This window comes from Schistocerca piceifrons, unplaced genomic scaffold, assembly GCF_021461385.2.
Source record: "Schistocerca piceifrons isolate TAMUIC-IGC-003096 unplaced genomic scaffold, iqSchPice1.1 HiC_scaffold_443, whole genome shotgun sequence".
Lineage (NCBI taxonomy): Eukaryota > Metazoa > Arthropoda > Insecta > Orthoptera > Acrididae > Schistocerca > Schistocerca piceifrons.
Window position 1 is genome coordinate 232,625 of NW_025728671.1, and position 17,371 is coordinate 249,995.

At 44.1% G+C, this 17,371-nt stretch overlaps 1 protein-coding gene and 7 non-coding genes across 8 annotated transcripts; 5 read left to right on the plus strand and 3 right to left on the minus strand.

The window, feature by feature from the left end:
- Positions 1–99: 99 nt before the first annotated feature.
- On the minus strand, positions 100–171 carry Trnag-ucc. Its single transcript has one exon. It is a non-coding gene; the product is annotated as a tRNA-Gly (tRNA).
- Positions 172–1,641: 1,470 nt separating this feature from the next.
- LOC124750040 (DNA repair protein RAD50-like) lies at positions 1,642–5,598 on the plus strand. The gene has a single exon (XM_047248977.1). The coding sequence runs from the start codon at positions 1,642–1,644 to the stop codon at positions 5,596–5,598; it is 3,957 nt and encodes a 1,318-aa protein (XP_047104933.1).
- A 557-nt stretch (positions 5,599–6,155) lies between these two features.
- Positions 6,156–6,228, plus strand: Trnak-uuu. Its single transcript has one exon. It is a non-coding gene; the product is annotated as a tRNA-Lys (tRNA).
- Positions 6,229–6,367: 139 nt separating this feature from the next.
- On the plus strand, positions 6,368–6,449 carry Trnas-aga. The gene has a single exon. It is a non-coding gene; the product is annotated as a tRNA-Ser (tRNA).
- A 242-nt stretch (positions 6,450–6,691) lies between these two features.
- Trnag-ucc lies at positions 6,692–6,763 on the minus strand. Its single transcript has one exon. It is a non-coding gene; the product is annotated as a tRNA-Gly (tRNA).
- Positions 6,764–12,746: 5,983 nt separating this feature from the next.
- Positions 12,747–12,819, plus strand: Trnak-uuu. The gene has a single exon. It is a non-coding gene; the product is annotated as a tRNA-Lys (tRNA).
- Positions 12,820–12,958: 139 nt separating this feature from the next.
- Positions 12,959–13,040, plus strand: Trnas-aga. Its single transcript has one exon. It is a non-coding gene; the product is annotated as a tRNA-Ser (tRNA).
- A 242-nt stretch (positions 13,041–13,282) lies between these two features.
- Trnag-ucc lies at positions 13,283–13,354 on the minus strand. The gene has a single exon. It is a non-coding gene; the product is annotated as a tRNA-Gly (tRNA).
- Between the last annotated feature and the right edge of the window lie 4,017 nt (positions 13,355–17,371).

A 17,371-nucleotide genomic window follows, 5' to 3' on the forward strand; every position in this document is an offset into this window, starting at 1 on the left:
AGCTTTCGCGTCAGCCGAGCAAAGTCGGGACAAGTCGGGACATACTACAGGATGGCCTGCACGTGGCTCGCATACTCATACGTAAAAATTTGCGCCCGTTGCGGTGGCCGGGAATCGAACCCGGATCAACTGCTTGGAAGGCAACTATGCTCACCATTACACCACCACCGCACACCCGCTGCTCCCAACGCCGCGCTGTGTCGGCTTCCCGCCCGCCGGCAGCGGCCCACGGTGATGGTAGCTGTAGGCGCTTTACGAGGTAGGAGGGTGCATCCACACGCGTTCGGGCCGCGCCTCCACGCACGCTGCGTCTTTGGGCAAGACTCGTTGCCGCGGCTGCAAGGTTACTCACACGATAGTGATGAGCGGTCGCTTTTAGGCAGTGTAGTGGGGGACTCCGCGTGTGTAGCACTTTTTTCGGTTGTATCCGACGTCGTTGGGTGGCAATCCCACTTTCCCTGCAGACACCTACCCTGGAATGTGCTCGGGAAGCACGGACGACCGCCCCCAACAAATGCAACTAACAAAATGAGAACAACAACTAAAAAAGTGGTAGGCTGTTGGCCTACCACGCGGGCGGCCCGGGTTCGACTCCCGGCCGATGCATCGTTTTGCTGTTCTCGCTATAATGCTGCCGCGCCGATTGCTCGCTTGAGCTGCGTCAGCCTCAGGAATGTACAGCACGATTCGCTGTGAGAAGAACCAAACACGCAGCACGCAAGAGACCGTAATTGGAGGGAAGCGTGCTATTTCTGAACTCGAGCGTCAGCCTGGCCCTACAGGCCGCTGTGTTCAGGTGCCGCAAGGGCGATGTACTGCAACCTCAGGCAGTGCTGCTTTCCGTTGACAAAGCTGCGGCAGCAGTTTAATCTAGCAAGTCGGGAAAGCACGTGTAGCAACACAACAGATTCTTGAGAAAGCGCAAACTGTCTGTCTCTAATATGCGAGAGTTACCAAGTTTCCTGGGACGTTGGTTGCAGACGTGCCTCGGTAGCGCAATGGGTAGCGCGTAGGTCTCATAATCTTAAGTTAGGGAGTTTGACCCTCACCAGGGGCATTTAATTTGCTGTACATCATGGCTGAATTAACGGCGTTGCTGTTGCTAGGGAACGAACTGAATTGTCGTTTGTTATCCACAAGGAGTCCACGCCTCAGCGTCAAAACGTTTACATCCACTTATGGCAAGGTACAACTTTGACCTTTCTCCTCCCCTGTTATGAGTAAAATATGATGCAAACAGCAATGAATAGTCAGTTTCGAGCTGTGCGCCATGCCAGTCTGCACGCGCAAATATGCTCGCAAACAGAGAACACCACTGAGTCCGGATTCAGCACGAAATGCGAGAGGAGAGGGAGTAAATCTCACGTTTATCGAGCAAATCCGGTGTGGTCTAGTGATGGTAAACATGATTAGATATTGGCGGGTGTATGGCATGTGTTTTCAGCGTGGAAATTTGGCTGTCAGAAATTGTTGATGATTTGTGTTTTAAAGATAGTGTCATATTATGAAAGCGCAATTGGTACATTAATGTAGGTAACACTGATTAGAGGATAGGCGCCCTTCCGTGATGTGACGGATTGTATCACTATTGATATTGTTTACAGTTATTTGTTCGTATTCGGTCCTTTAAAATTCGATATAATGGCTAGATTACTTAAGATGCAGATACAGGGAATCCGAAGCTTTGGTCCGAACGACAGTGATCAGCAGATGATTACGTTTCAATCACCTGTGACGCTGATATTAGGGCAGAACGGATGTGGTAAGACGACGACAATTGAAGCCCTGAAGTATGCAGCTACAGGTGAGGTGCCAGCAGGAACTAAACAAGGGCAGTCGTTTGTTCATGACCCGAAGATGGCTCGTCAGCCAGAGACAAGGGGCCAAATAAAATTGTTGATGGCTGATCGCAAAGGCGAAGAAGTTGTCATCACACGTACGTTACAAACAACACAGAAGGCAAAAAATTTGCAATTGAAAACACTGGATCCAGTAATTCATAGGAAGAAGTCTAGTGGTGAAGTTGTACAGGTTGGTGGACGGTGCATTGATGTAAATTTAGAAATGTCTCATGTTTTTGGTGTATCAAAAGCTGTTCTGAGCAATGTTATATTTTGCCATCAAGAAGATTCTAACTGGCCAATGGATGAGGGAAAGAAACTCAAGGAGAAGTTTGATTCCATATTCGATGCAACAAAACTTAATAAATGTTTGGAACACATCAGAGATCTTAGGAAAGCAGTAAATACAGAAATCAGCACTGATGAGAAACTTCTGAAATCACAACAAGAGATAAAAGATGAGACTGTTTCAAAAAAGAAGGATTTACAAGAGGCAGAGAGTCGTCTGGCAGTAACTCAGGACAAAATAGATAACTTGAGCGATAAACTATCACCTTTGCTAGAAAAACTAGATGAAATTTGTGATGTGGAAAAGGATTTCCTTCAGCTCACCAGGGAGAAAGAAAGAGCTGAAGACAAGATGAAAATACTAGAATCGCAACAATCAGATTTAAAGAAGAATATTAAGGAAGTGCTTGAGTGGAAAACTTTAGAAGAAATAACTGATTTAATCAACAGTTTTAAAACTGAAGCAAGGAACTGGCAGGAGCACTTGAAATCTATGGAGATTGAACTTCAGCAGATATCTAGGGATGAGGAGCGAGTATTGGAAGAAACAAGCCAAGAGCAGATGACTCTTGGAAAACTTCAGAAAGAGGAAGAAGATCATAATACTCGAATAGATGCACGCAATAAGAATCTACAGAGATTGGCAGAAACATTTCAAATAAGAGTAAAAGAAGATACATTTTCTTCAGAAGTTCTTGTCTCAAATTTAATGCATCAAGTCGACGATAAAATAAGAGAGTCAAAGGTACAGTTTGAGCAGTTACGGAACAGGTTTCAAAGAGAAGAGCAGGAACTCCAAAGTAAAATAGACATTGCTAGAGACACTAAAGCAAAGCTAGAGCAGGAAATCACCTCAAAAAAACGACAAGCAGAAGATAATAAAGCTGAAGAATGGAGTGTCAAAACAGAAATTGAAGATATAGAGAAATCTGGTGAAGAACTTGTCAAATTAGGAAGAGAACTGGAGCAAGCAAAAACTAACTGGGAAACTGCTTGTCAAGAACTTGATGAAGAACAGCTGAAAAAAGAAATTAGAGATCAGCACCAAGAGAGCAACAGGCTGGATGATAAGCTAGTTATTGTGGATAAAGAAGTTCAGACATTGCAGCTGTTGAGTAGTGAGCAGGCACAGCTTGATATCCAGAACAAACTGAAGGCATCTAAGGAGTCCGAACTCAAAAAACTAAAGAACAAACACAATGAAGCACTGCGCCACCTTTTGTTTACAGTGCCACAACAAAATTTGAAACATGACTTGGATGCTTGCATGCTTCAACTGACTCGTCAGATCAACAACATCAATGAGAAGATAAATAGTAAGCAGAATGAGGCGGCTGCACTTGAAGTGAAACGAGCCCATCACAAGGAGCAGTTGGATTTGAAAGAAAGAGAGCTGCGAAAATTTGAAGAAGAAATATATGATTTGTGTGGCAGGCAAGATTTTGATGAGTACATACAAAGTGTTTCTGATAGAATACAAGAACTGCAGGACCAAAAAGGAACGCTCAGTGCTTCGGAATACATGTTCCGTCGCTACATTCAGAAACTGGAACAGGAAGATCCTTGCTGTCCATTGTGTCATAGGGAGTTTGAAGCCGCTTCTGAAGCTGCTGAACTTGCATATGAACTGAGTAATAAAGTCAGTGAAGTCCCAGCACGCCTTCAGGACAATAAGAAAGAACTAGAAAATAAGCTAAAGGAATATGATAAACTTTTGCAAATGAAACCTGCTTATGAAAGAACTGATATCATGCGCACCAAGGAGATACCAGAAATGAAAGAGTCACTTCATCAAACAGAAGAGGCTTTAGATGCAGCTCGGAAACAGATTAAAGATTTGAAGGAGCAGTTACTGGGTCCAAAAGCAAAGGAGCAGATGGCAAAGGATATCCAAGGAGATGTAGTCCGCATTGATCAGTTGCAGACAGAACTGCGCCGCATAGACAAAGAAATTCAGGAGCTGCAGTCTAAGATGCCCACAGGATCGTCACGCTCCATGGAGGAAGCCCTGGCAGAGCAGGAGGAGCTTCGAGCACAAGTCAGTGCTATTCAGCGTGCACTCCACATGAAGCAGGAGTCACTGAGAAGGCATTCAGAGAGAGTCAACCAGCTGAGGGAGCGCAAAAATGTACTTATGGAAAAGAAATTGAAGCTCGAAAGTGGACAGCAGAAACGTCGACAACTGGAGGAACGTTTGCAGGAGTTGCAAAGTATGCATGTGATGATACAGTCAGAAATTGAGGTGCTCGAGACCCGACTTCAAGAAGCTAGAGAGACACTTGATTCTGCAGTGCAGTCAAAAAATATTAGAGTTACAGAAAATCGAAAAAATGTAGATCAGGGACAAAATAAGATTGTTGAGCAAGGAAGGAAACATGATGAAATTTGTAATTGGCATAATAGCATTCAACGGTATGAACAGAGCGGCATGAAAGAGAAACTTACGTCAGTTCAAGAAAGATTGATAGAACTGGACTCTAAAAAGGAGACCCTTGCAGATAAAAACAGAAGAACGTGTGAAAACATTGATAAGCTTAAAGAAAAAATTTCAAATCAGCAGCTGAAAGCAAGAGAACTTGAAGATAACAAAATATTGAAGGAGAAACAGGTAGAAGCTGAAGAACTGAAGAGTGTAATAGATAAAGTAAAACAGCGCCTTGGTAAGTTCCAAGTGAAAACCATTGAAGAAGAGAAAAGTCGTCTCTGCAGAGAAATTTCAGCTGTCAAAGAGGAGAAATCAATTTCAGAAGGACGATTTAAGGAATTAAGAGATAGTGTGAATACTCTGCGACGAGATCTAAATAAGGACATATATAAAAATGCAGAAAAAAAATACAATGATCTGCAGCGACGAATTAAGGTAAACCAGCTAGCATCAGCTGATCTGAACAAATACTTTGTCGCTTTGGATTGGTCACTCATTTACTTTCATCAGGAGCGCATGAGGAAGATTAATACGATTATAAGAGAACTGTGGCGAAAAATCTATCGTGGGAATGATATTGATTATATAGAAATTAAAACAGATGCTCCTGAAACCACGAGTGCAGACAAGAAGCGAACATTCAACTATCGGGTTGTTCAGGTGAAGAATGATGTTGAGATTGATATGAAGGGACGCTGCAGTGCTGGGCAGAAGGTTCTAGCGTCGCTTGTTATCCGAATTGCTTTGGCAGAAATTCTAAGTATTAATTGTGGAATCTTAGCTCTGGATGAACCAACCACAAATTTGGATAGGGAGAACATAGACAGTCTTGGAGAAACTCTCACAGACCTTATAAATTTAAGGAGGGAGAACAAGAATTTTCAGCTCATACTGATAACACACGATGAAGACTTCTTGGATCGTTTGATGAATGTTGAAAAACTGAAGTACTATTACAGGGTCACAAGAAATGCAAAGGGAAACTCGGTCATTGAAAAGTATCGTTTTGAAGAAAGGAGCACCCAACATAGAAACTTTAACTAAAGTTTGAAATAAGAATGCATCAAGACTGATTTTTGTTATTCTAATTTGCTCATCTTGTGGAATGCTCTGTGAAAGAAAGTACTTATAGGTTTTTGTGTTTTCTGTTTGTTATAATACATTCATGCCCATGCAGCAGCATTTTTCACACTGTTATGTATAAATAAAGAACATTCATTTCTGAGTAAAAAAAAAAAAAAAAAAAAGTGGCTAGGATACCTGGCTTTCACCCAGGAGGCCCAGGTTCGACTCCCGGTACCGGATGGGAAGTGTTTGCGCACACGACCGTCCATGTTTTGGCCTTCCAACGTTCGTTTGTCGCCCTCCTTCCGGAGCTTCAACCGAGCGTAATCGGGGGAAACAGGCACGAGATGCAATTACTGTCAGCACCGGGATAAAGGGAGAAGAGGCACTGGTCCGTTGTTGGGCTGCTACCAGCGTCAGTGGCAAGTCGGTGAAGTCGCTAGTTGCGCCAGAAGCCAGCAATTACCGTAGTACGCCTACACACGCGTTCCAGTTATTCACATTGCTTGCAGCCGCTTCATCCACAACAAGCGTGAGCCCGGATAGCTCAGTCGGTAGAGCATTAGGCTTTTAAACTAAGGGTCCAGGGTTCGAGTCCCTGTCCGGGCGAAGATTTTAACGCTTCCGTAATGGCTCGTCTCGTAGCGCTGGTAGCCCTCCCGTAATCAGTGCACGGAGTTCGTATCCTGTCAGCATTCTGCGCAGACCGGTTCGATTATACACGATTCGAGGGAACGTTTAGCTACGAGCAGTCGTGGCCGAGTGGTTAAGGCGTCTGACTAGAAATCAGATTCCCTCTGGGAGCGTAGGTTCGAGTCCTACCGACTGCGTCCCTTTTCTTTTTATTTTTTTGTTCAAGAAGAAGGAGCAGAAAATGTCGCAGTTTGCCTGTCGTTTTGGTACCTCGCTACACCTCACCTCTCACAGCCGTTTATAGCGCCTGTCCTTTTGATAAGGGCGAATTCCAAGCGTCAGCTTTCGCGTCAGCCGAGCAAAGTCGGGACAAGTCGGGACATACTACAGGATGGCCTGCACGTGGCTCGCATACTCATACGTAAAAATTTGCGCCCGTTGCGGTGGCCGGGAATCGAACCCGGATCAACTGCTTGGAAGGCAACTATGCTCACCATTACACCACCACCGCACACCCGCTGCTCCCAACGCCGCGCTGTGTCGGCTTCCCGCCCGCCGGCAGCGGCCCACGGTGATGGTAGCTGTAGGCGCTTTACGAGGTAGGAGGGTGCATCCACACGCGTTCGGGCCGCGCCTCCACGCACGCTGCGTCTTTGGGCAAGACTCGTTGCCGCGACTGCAAGGTTACTCACACGATAGTGATGAGCGGTCGCTTTTAGGCAGTGTAGTGGGGGACTCCGCGTGTGTAGCACTTTTTTCGGTTGTATCCGACGTCGTTGGGTGGCAATCCCACTTTCCCTGCAGACACCTACCCTGGAATGTGCTCGGGAAGCACGGACGACCGCCCCCAACAAATGCAACTAACAAAATGAGAACAACAACTAAAAAAGTGGTAGGCTGTTGGCCTACCACGCGGGCGGCCCGGGTTCGACTCCCGGCCGATGCATCGTTTTGCTGTTCTCGCTATAATGCTGCCGCGCCGATTGCTCGCTTGAGCTGCGTCAGCCTCAGGAATGTACAGCACGATTCGCTGTGAGAAGAACCAAACACGCAGCACGCAAGAGACCGTAATTGGAGGGAAGCGTGCTATTTCTGAACTCGAGCGTCAGCCTGGCCCTACAGGCCGCTGTGTTCAGGTGCCGCAAGGGCGATGTACTGCAACCTCAGGCAGTGCTGCTTTCCGTTGACAAAGCTGCGGCAGCAGTTTAATCTAGCAAGTCGGGAAAGCACGTGTAGCAACACAACAGATTCTTGAGAAAGCGCAAACTGTCTGTCTCTAATATGCGAGAGTTACCAAGTTTCCTGGGACGTTGGTTGCAGACGTGCCTCGGTAGCGCAATGGGTAGCGCGTAGGTCTCATAATCTTAAGTTAGGGAGTTTGACCCTCACCAGGGGCATTTAATTTGCTGTACATCATGGCTGAATTAACGGCGTTGCTGTTGCTAGGGAACGAACTGAATTGTCGTTTGTTATCCACAAGGAGTCCACGCCTCAGCGTCAAAACGTTTACATCCACTTATGGCAAGGTACAACTTTGACCTTTCTCCTCCCCTGTTATGAGTAAAATATGATGCAAACAGCAATGAATAGTCAGTTTCGAGCTGTGCGCCATGCCAGTCTGCACGCGCAAATATGCTCGCAAACAGAGAACACCACTGAGTCCGGATTCAGCACGAAATGCGAGAGGAGAGGGAGTAAATCTCACGTTTATCGAGCAAATCCGGTGTGGTCTAGTGATGGTAAACATGATTAGATATTGGCGGGTGTATGGCATGTGTTTTCAGCGTGGAAATTTGGCTGTCAGAAATTGTTGATGATTTGTGTTTTAAAGATAGTGTCATATTATGAAAGCGCAATTGGTACATTAATGTAGGTAACACTGATTAGAGGATAGGCGCCCTTCCGTGATGTGACGGATTGTATCACTATTGATATTGTTTACAGTTATTTGTTCGTATTCGGTCCTTTAAAATTCGATATAATGGCTAGATTACTTAAGATGCAGATACAGGGAATCCGAAGCTTTGGTCCGAACGACAGTGATCAGCAGATGATTACGTTTCAATCACCTGTGACGCTGATATTAGGGCAGAACGGATGTGGTAAGACGACGACAATTGAAGCCCTGAAGTATGCAGCTACAGGTGAGGTGCCAGCAGGAACTAAACAAGGGCAGTCGTTTGTTCATGACCCGAAGATGGCTCGTCAGCCAGAGACAAGGGGCCAAATAAAATTGTTGATGGCTGATCGCAAAGGCGAAGAAGTTGTCATCACACGTACGTTACAAACAACACAGAAGGCAAAAAATTTGCAATTGAAAACACTGGATCCAGTAATTCATAGGAAGAAGTCTAGTGGTGAAGTTGTACAGGTTGGTGGACGGTGCATTGATGTAAATTTAGAAATGTCTCATGTTTTTGGTGTATCAAAAGCTGTTCTGAGCAATGTTATATTTTGCCATCAAGAAGATTCTAACTGGCCAATGGATGAGGGAAAGAAACTCAAGGAGAAGTTTGATTCCATATTCGATGCAACAAAACTTAATAAATGTTTGGAACACATCAGAGATCTTAGGAAAGCAGTAAATACAGAAATCAGCACTGATGAGAAACTTCTGAAATCACAACAAGAGATAAAAGATGAGACTGTTTCAAAAAAGAAGGATTTACAAGAGGCAGAGAGTCGTCTGGCAGTAACTCAGGACAAAATAGATAACTTGAGCGATAAACTATCACCTTTGCTAGAAAAACTAGATGAAATTTGTGATGTGGAAAAGGATTTCCTTCAGCTCACCAGGGAGAAAGAAAGAGCTGAAGACAAGATGAAAATACTAGAATCGCAACAATCAGATTTAAAGAAGAATATTAAGGAAGTGCTTGAGTGGAAAACTTTAGAAGAAATAACTGATTTAATCAACAGTTTTAAAACTGAAGCAAGGAACTGGCAGGAGCACTTGAAATCTATGGAGATTGAACTTCAGCAGATATCTAGGGATGAGGAGCGAGTATTGGAAGAAACAAGCCAAGAGCAGATGACTCTTGGAAAACTTCAGAAAGAGGAAGAAGATCATAATACTCGAATAGATGCACGCAATAAGAATCTACAGAGATTGGCAGAAACATTTCAAATAAGAGTAAAAGAAGATACATTTTCTTCAGAAGTTCTTGTCTCAAATTTAATGCATCAAGTCGACGATAAAATAAGAGAGTCAAAGGTACAGTTTGAGCAGTTACGGAACAGGTTTCAAAGAGAAGAGCAGGAACTCCAAAGTAAAATAGACATTGCTAGAGACACTAAAGCAAAGCTAGAGCAGGAAATCACCTCAAAAAAACGACAAGCAGAAGATAATAAAGCTGAAGAATGGAGTGTCAAAACAGAAATTGAAGATATAGAGAAATCTGGTGAAGAACTTGTCAAATTAGGAAGAGAACTGGAGCAAGCAAAAACTAACTGGGAAACTGCTTGTCAAGAACTTGATGAAGAACAGCTGAAAAAAGAAATTAGAGATCAGCACCAAGAGAGCAACAGGCTGGATGATAAGCTAGTTATTGTGGATAAAGAAGTTCAGACATTGCAGCTGTTGAGTAGTGAGCAGGCACAGCTTGATATCCAGAACAAACTGAAGGCATCTAAGGAGTCCGAACTCAAAAAACTAAAGAACAAACACAATGAAGCACTGCGCCACCTTTTGTTTACAGTGCCACAACAAAATTTGAAACATGACTTGGATGCTTGCATGCTTCAACTGACTCGTCAGATCAACAACATCAATGAGAAGATAAATAGTAAGCAGAATGAGGCGGCTGCACTTGAAGTGAAACGAGCCCATCACAAGGAGCAGTTGGATTTGAAAGAAAGAGAGCTGCGAAAATTTGAAGAAGAAATATATGATTTGTGTGGCAGGCAAGATTTTGATGAGTACATACAAAGTGTTTCTGATAGAATACAAGAACTGCAGGACCAAAAAGGAACGCTCAGTGCTTCGGAATACATGTTCCGTCGCTACATTCAGAAACTGGAACAGGAAGATCCTTGCTGTCCATTGTGTCATAGGGAGTTTGAAGCCGCTTCTGAAGCTGCTGAACTTGCATATGAACTGAGTAATAAAGTCAGTGAAGTCCCAGCACGCCTTCAGGACAATAAGAAAGAACTAGAAAATAAGCTAAAGGAATATGATAAACTTTTGCAAATGAAACCTGCTTATGAAAGAACTGATATCATGCGCACCAAGGAGATACCAGAAATGAAAGAGTCACTTCATCAAACAGAAGAGGCTTTAGATGCAGCTCGGAAACAGATTAAAGATTTGAAGGAGCAGTTACTGGGTCCAAAAGCAAAGGAGCAGATGGCAAAGGATATCCAAGGAGATGTAGTCCGCATTGATCAGTTGCAGACAGAACTGCGCCGCATAGACAAAGAAATTCAGGAGCTGCAGTCTAAGATGCCCACAGGATCGTCACGTTCCATGGAGGAAGCCCTGGCAGAGCAGGAGGAGCTTCGAGCACAAGTCAGTGCTATTCAGCGTGCACTCCACATGAAGCAGGAGTCACTGAGAAGGCATTCAGAGAGAGTCAACCAGCTGAGGGAGCGCAAAAATGTACTTATGGAAAAGAAATTGAAGCTCGAAAGTGGACAGCAGAAACGTCGACAACTGGAGGAACGTTTGCAGGAGTTGCAAAGTATGCATGTGATGATACAGTCAGAAATTGAGGTGCTCGAGACCCGACTTCAAGAAGCTAGAGAGACACTTGATTCTGCAGTGCAGTCAAAAAATATTAGAGTTACAGAAAATCGAAAAAATGTAGATCAGGGACAAAATAAGATTGTTGAGCAAGGAAGGAAACATGATGAAATTTGTAATTGGCATAATAGCATTCAACGGTATGAACAGAGCGGCATGAAAGAGAAACTTACGTCAGTTCAAGAAAGATTGATAGAACTGGACTCTAAAAAGGAGACCCTTGCAGATAAAAACAGAAGAACGTGTGAAAACATTGATAAGCTTAAAGAAAAAATTTCAAATCAGCAGCTGAAAGCAAGAGAACTTGAAGATAACAAAATATTGAAGGAGAAACAGGTAGAAGCTGAAGAACTGAAGAGTGTAATAGATAAAGTAAAACAGCGCCTTGGTAAGTTCCAAGTGAAAACCATTGAAGAAGAGAAAAGTCGTCTCTGCAGAGAAATTTCAGCTGTCAAAGAGGAGAAATCAATTTCAGAAGGACGATTTAAGGAATTAAGAGATAGTGTGAATACTCTGCGACGAGATCTAAATAAGGACATATATAAAAATGCAGAAAAAAAATACAATGATCTGCAGCGACGAATTAAGGTAAACCAGCTAGCATCAGCTGATCTGAACAAATACTTTGTCGCTTTGGATTGGTCACTCATTTACTTTCATCAGGAGCGCATGAGGAAGATTAATACGATTATAAGAGAACTGTGGCGAAAAATCTATCGTGGGAATGATATTGATTATATAGAAATTAAAACAGATGCTCCTGAAACCACGAGTGCAGACAAGAAGCGAACATTCAACTATCGGGTTGTTCAGGTGAAGAATGATGTTGAGATTGATATGAAGGGACGCTGCAGTGCTGGGCAGAAGGTTCTAGCGTCGCTTGTTATCCGAATTGCTTTGGCAGAAATTCTAAGTATTAATTGTGGAATCTTAGCTCTGGATGAACCAACCACAAATTTGGATAGGGAGAACATAGACAGTCTTGGAGAAACTCTCACAGACCTTATAAATTTAAGGAGGGAGAACAAGAATTTTCAGCTCATACTGATAACACACGATGAAGACTTCTTGGATCGTTTGATGAATGTTGAAAAACTGAAGTACTATTACAGGGTCACAAGAAATGCAAAGGGAAACTCGGTCATTGAAAAGTATCGTTTTGAAGAAAGGAGCACCCAACATAGAAACTTTAACTAAAGTTTGAAATAAGAATGCATCAAGACTGATTTTTGTTATTCTAATTTGCTCATCTTGTGGAATGCTCTGTGAAAGAAAGTACTTATAGGTTTTTGTGTTTTCTGTTTGTTATAATACATTCATGCCCATGCAGCAGCATTTTTCACACTGTTATGTATAAATAAAGAACATTCATTTCTGAGTAAAAAAAAAAAAAAAAAAAGTGGCTAGGATACCTGGCTTTCACCCAGGAGGCCCAGGTTCGACTCCCGGTACCGGATGGGAAGTGTTTGCGCACACGACCGTCCATGTTTTGGCCTTCCAACGTTCGTTTGTCGCCCTCCTTCCGGAGCTTCAACCGAGCGTAATCGGGGGAAACAGGCACGAGATGCAATTACTGTCAGCACCGGGATAAAGGGAGAAGAGGCACTGGTCCGTTGTTGGGCTGCTACCAGCGTCAGTGGCAAGTCGGTGAAGTCGCTAGTTGCGCCAGAAGCCAGCAATTACCGTAGTACGCCTACACACGCGTTCCAGTTATTCACATTGCTTGCAGCCGCTTCATCCACAACAAGCGTGAGCCCGGATAGCTCAGTCGGTAGAGCATTAGGCTTTTAAACTAAGGGTCCAGGGTTCGAGTCCCTGTCCGGGCGAAGATTTTAACGCTTCCGTAATGGCTCGTCTCGTAGCGCTGGTAGCCCTCCCGTAATCAGTGCACGGAGTTCGTATCCTGTCAGCATTCTGCGCAGACCGGTTCGATTATACACGATTCGAGGGAACGTTTAGCTACGAGCAGTCGTGGCCGAGTGGTTAAGGCGTCTGACTAGAAATCAGATTCCCTCTGGGAGCGTAGGTTCGAGTCCTACCGACTGCGTCCCTTTTCTTTTTATTTTTTTGTTCAAGAAGAAGGAGCAGAAAATGTCGCAGTTTGCCTGTCGTTTTGGTACCTCGCTACACCTCACCTCTCACAGCCGTTTATAGCGCCTGTCCTTTTGATAAGGGCGAATTCCAAGCGTCAGCTTTCGCGTCAGCCGAGCAAAGTCGGGACAAGTCGGGACATACTACAGGATGGCCTGCACGTGGCTCGCATACTCATACGTAAAAATTTGCGCCCGTTGCGGTGGCCGGGAATCGAACCCGGATCAACTGCTTGGAAGGCAACTATGCTCACCATTACACCACCACCGCACACCCGCTGCTCCCAACGCCGCGCTGTGTCGGCTTCCCGCCCGCCGGCAGCGGCCCACGGTGATGGTAGCTGTAGGCGCTTTACGAGGTAGGAGGGTGCATCCACACGCGTTCGGGCCGCGCCTCCACGCACGCTGCGTCTTTGGGCAAGACTCGTTGCCGCGGCTGCAAGGTTACTCACACGATAGTGATGAGCGGTCGCTTTTAGGCAGTGTAGTGGGGGACTCCGCGTGTGTAGCACTTTTTTCGGTTGTATCCGACGTCGTTGGGTGGCAATCCCACTTTCCCTGCAGACACCTACCCTGGAATGTGCTCGGGAAGCACGGACGACCGCCCCCAACAAATGCAACTAACAAAATGAGAACAACAACTAAAAAAGTGGTAGGCTGTTGGCCTACCACGCGGGCGGCCCGGGTTCGACTCCCGGCCGATGCATCGTTTTGCTGTTCTCGCTATAATGCTGCCGCGCCGATTGCTCGCTTGAGCTGCGTCAGCCTCAGGAATGTACAGCACGATTCGCTGTGAGAAGAACCAAACACGCAGCACGCAAGAGACCGTAATTGGAGGGAAGCGTGCTATTTCTGAACTCGAGCGTCAGCCTGGCCCTACAGGCCGCTGTGTTCAGGTGCCGCAAGGGCGATGTACTGCAACCTCAGGCAGTGCTGCTTTCCGTTGACAAAGCTGCGGCAGCAGTTTAATCTAGCAAGTCGGGAAAGCACGTGTAGCAACACAACAGATTCTTGAGAAAGCGCAAACTGTCTGTCTCTAATATGCGAGAGTTACCAAGTTTCCTGGGACGTTGGTTGCAGACGTGCCTCGGTAGCGCAATGGGTAGCGCGTAGGTCTCATAATCTTAAGTTAGGGAGTTTGACCCTCACCAGGGGCATTTAATTTGCTGTACATCATGGCTGAATTAACGGCGTTGCTGTTGCTAGGGAACGAACTGAATTGTCGTTTGTTATCCACAAGGAGTCCACGCCTCAGCGTCAAAACGTTTACATCCACTTATGGCAAGGTACAACTTTGACCTTTCTCCTCCCCTGTTATGAGTAAAATATGATGCAAACAGCAATGAATAGTCAGTTTCGAGCTGTGCGCCATGCCAGTCTGCACGCGCAAATATGCTCGCAAACAGAGAACACCACTGAGTCCGGATTCAGCACGAAATGCGAGAGGAGAGGGAGTAAATCTCACGTTTATCGAGCAAATCCGGTGTGGTCTAGTGATGGTAAACATGATTAGATATTGGCGGGTGTATGGCATGTGTTTTCAGCGTGGAAATTTGGCTGTCAGAAATTGTTGATGATTTGTGTTTTAAAGATAGTGTCATATTATGAAAGCGCAATTGGTACATTAATGTAGGTAACACTGATTAGAGGATAGGCGCCCTTCCGTGATGTGACGGATTGTATCACTATTGATATTGTTTACAGTTATTTGTTCGTATTCGGTCCTTTAAAATTCGATATAATGGCTAGATTACTTAAGATGCAGATACAGGGAATCCGAAGCTTTGGTCCGAACGACAGTGATCAGCAGATGATTACGTTTCAATCACCTGTGACGCTGATATTAGGGCAGAACGGATGTGGTAAGACGACGACAATTGAAGCCCTGAAGTATGCAGCTACAGGTGAGGTGCCAGCAGGAACTAAACAAGGGCAGTCGTTTGTTCATGACCCGAAGATGGCTCGTCAGCCAGAGACAAGGGGCCAAATAAAATTGTTGATGGCTGATCGCAAAGGCGAAGAAGTTGTCATCACACGTACGTTACAAACAACACAGAAGGCAAAAAATTTGCAATTGAAAACACTGGATCCAGTAATTCATAGGAAGAAGTCTAGTGGTGAAGTTGTACAGGTTGGTGGACGGTGCATTGATGTAAATTTAGAAATGTCTCATGTTTTTGGTGTATCAAAAGCTGTTCTGAGCAATGTTATATTTTGCCATCAAGAAGATTCTAACTGGCCAATGGATGAGGGAAAGAAACTCAAGGAGAAGTTTGATTCCATATTCGATGCAACAAAACTTAATAAATGTTTGGAACACATCAGAGATCTTAGGAAAGCAGTAAATACAGAAATCAGCACTGATGAGAAACTTCTGAAATCACAACAAGAGATAAAAGATGAGACTGTTTCAAAAAAGAAGGATTTACAAGAGGCAGAGAGTCGTCTGGCAGTAACTCAGGACAAAATAGATAACTTGAGCGATAAACTATCACCTTTGCTAGAAAAACTAGATGAAATTTGTGATGTGGAAAAGGATTTCCTTCAGCTCACCAGGGAGAAAGAAAGAGCTGAAGACAAGATGAAAATACTAGAATCGCAACAATCAGATTTAAAGAAGAATATTAAGGAAGTGCTTGAGTGGAAAACTTTAGAAGAAATAACTGATTTAATCAACAGTTTTAAAACTGAAGCAAGGAACTGGCAGGAGCACTTGAAATCTATGGAGATTGAACTTCAGCAGATATCTAGGGATGAGGAGCGAGTATTGGAAGAAACAAGCCAAGAGCAGATGACTCTTGGAAAACTTCAGAAAGAGGAAGAAGATCATAATACTCGAATAGATGCACGCAATAAGAATCTACAGAGATTGGCAGAAACATTTCAAATAAGAGTAAAAGAAGATACATTTTCTTCAGAAGTTCTTGTCTCAAATTTAATGCATCAAGTCGACGATAAAATAAGAGAGTCAAAGGTACAGTTTGAGCAGTTACGGAACAGGTTTCAAAGAGAAGAGCAGGAACTCCAAAGTAAAATAGACATTGCTAGAGACACTAAAGCAAAGCTAGAGCAGGAAATCACCTCAAAAAAACGACAAGCAGAAGATAATAAAGCTGAAGAATGGAGTGTCAAAACAGAAATTGAAGATATAGAGACATCTGGTGAAGAACTTGTCAAATTAGGAAGAGAACTGGAGCAAGCAAAAACTAACTGGGAAACTGCTTGTCAAGAACTTGATGAAGAACAGCTGAAAAAAGAAATTAGAGATCAGCACCAAGAGAGCAACAGGCTGGATGATAAGCTAGTTATTGTGGATAAAGAAGTTCAGACATTGCAGCTGTTGAGTAGTGAGCAGGCACAGCTTGATATCCAGAACAAACTGAAGGCATCTAAGGAGTCCGAACTCAAAAAACTAAAGAACAAACACAATGAAGCACTGCGCCACCTTTTGTTTACAGTGCCACAACAAAATTTGAAACATGACTTGGATGCTTGCATGCTTCAACTGACTCGTCAGATCAACAACATCAATGAGAAGATAAATAGTAAGCAGAATGAGGCGGCTGCACTTGAAGTGAAACGAGCCCATCACAAGGAGCAGTTGGATTTGAAAGAAAGAGAGCTGCGAAAATTTGAAGAAGAAATATATGATTTGTGTGGCAGGCAAGATTTTGATGAGTACATACAAAGTGTTTCTGATAGAATACAAGAACTGCAGGACCAAAAAGGAACGCTCAGTGCTTCGGAATACATGTTCCGTCGCTACATTCAGAAACTGGAACAGGAAGATCCTTGCTGTCCATTGTGTCATAGGGAGTTTGAAGCCGCTTCTGAAGCTGCTGAACTTGCATATGAACTGAGTAATAAAGTCAGTGAAGTCCCAGCACGCCTTCAGGACAATAAGAAAGAACTAGAAAATAAGCTAAAGGAATATGATAAACTTTTGCAAATGAAACCTGCTTATGAAAGAACTGATATCATGCGCACCAAGGAGATACCAGAAATGAAAGAGTCACTTCATCAAACAGAAGAGGCTTTAGATGCAGCTCGGAAACAGATTAAAGATTTGAAGGAGCAGTTACTGGGTCCAAAAGCAAAGGAGCAGATGGCAAAGGATATCCAAGGAGATGTAGTCCGCATTGATCAGTTGCAGACAGAACTGCGCCGCATAGACAAAGAAATTCAGGAGCTGCAGTCTAAGATGCCCACAGGATCGTCACGCTCCATGGAGGAAGCCCTGGCAGAGCAGGAGGAGCTTCGAGCACAAGTCAGTGCTATTCAGCGTGCA

Bases quoted from the DNA above. Each gene is read 5' to 3' on its own strand.
- LOC124750040 (XM_047248977.1), top strand. From the start codon at position 1,642: ATGGCTAGATTACTTAAGATGCAGATACAGGGAATCCGAAGCTTTGGT.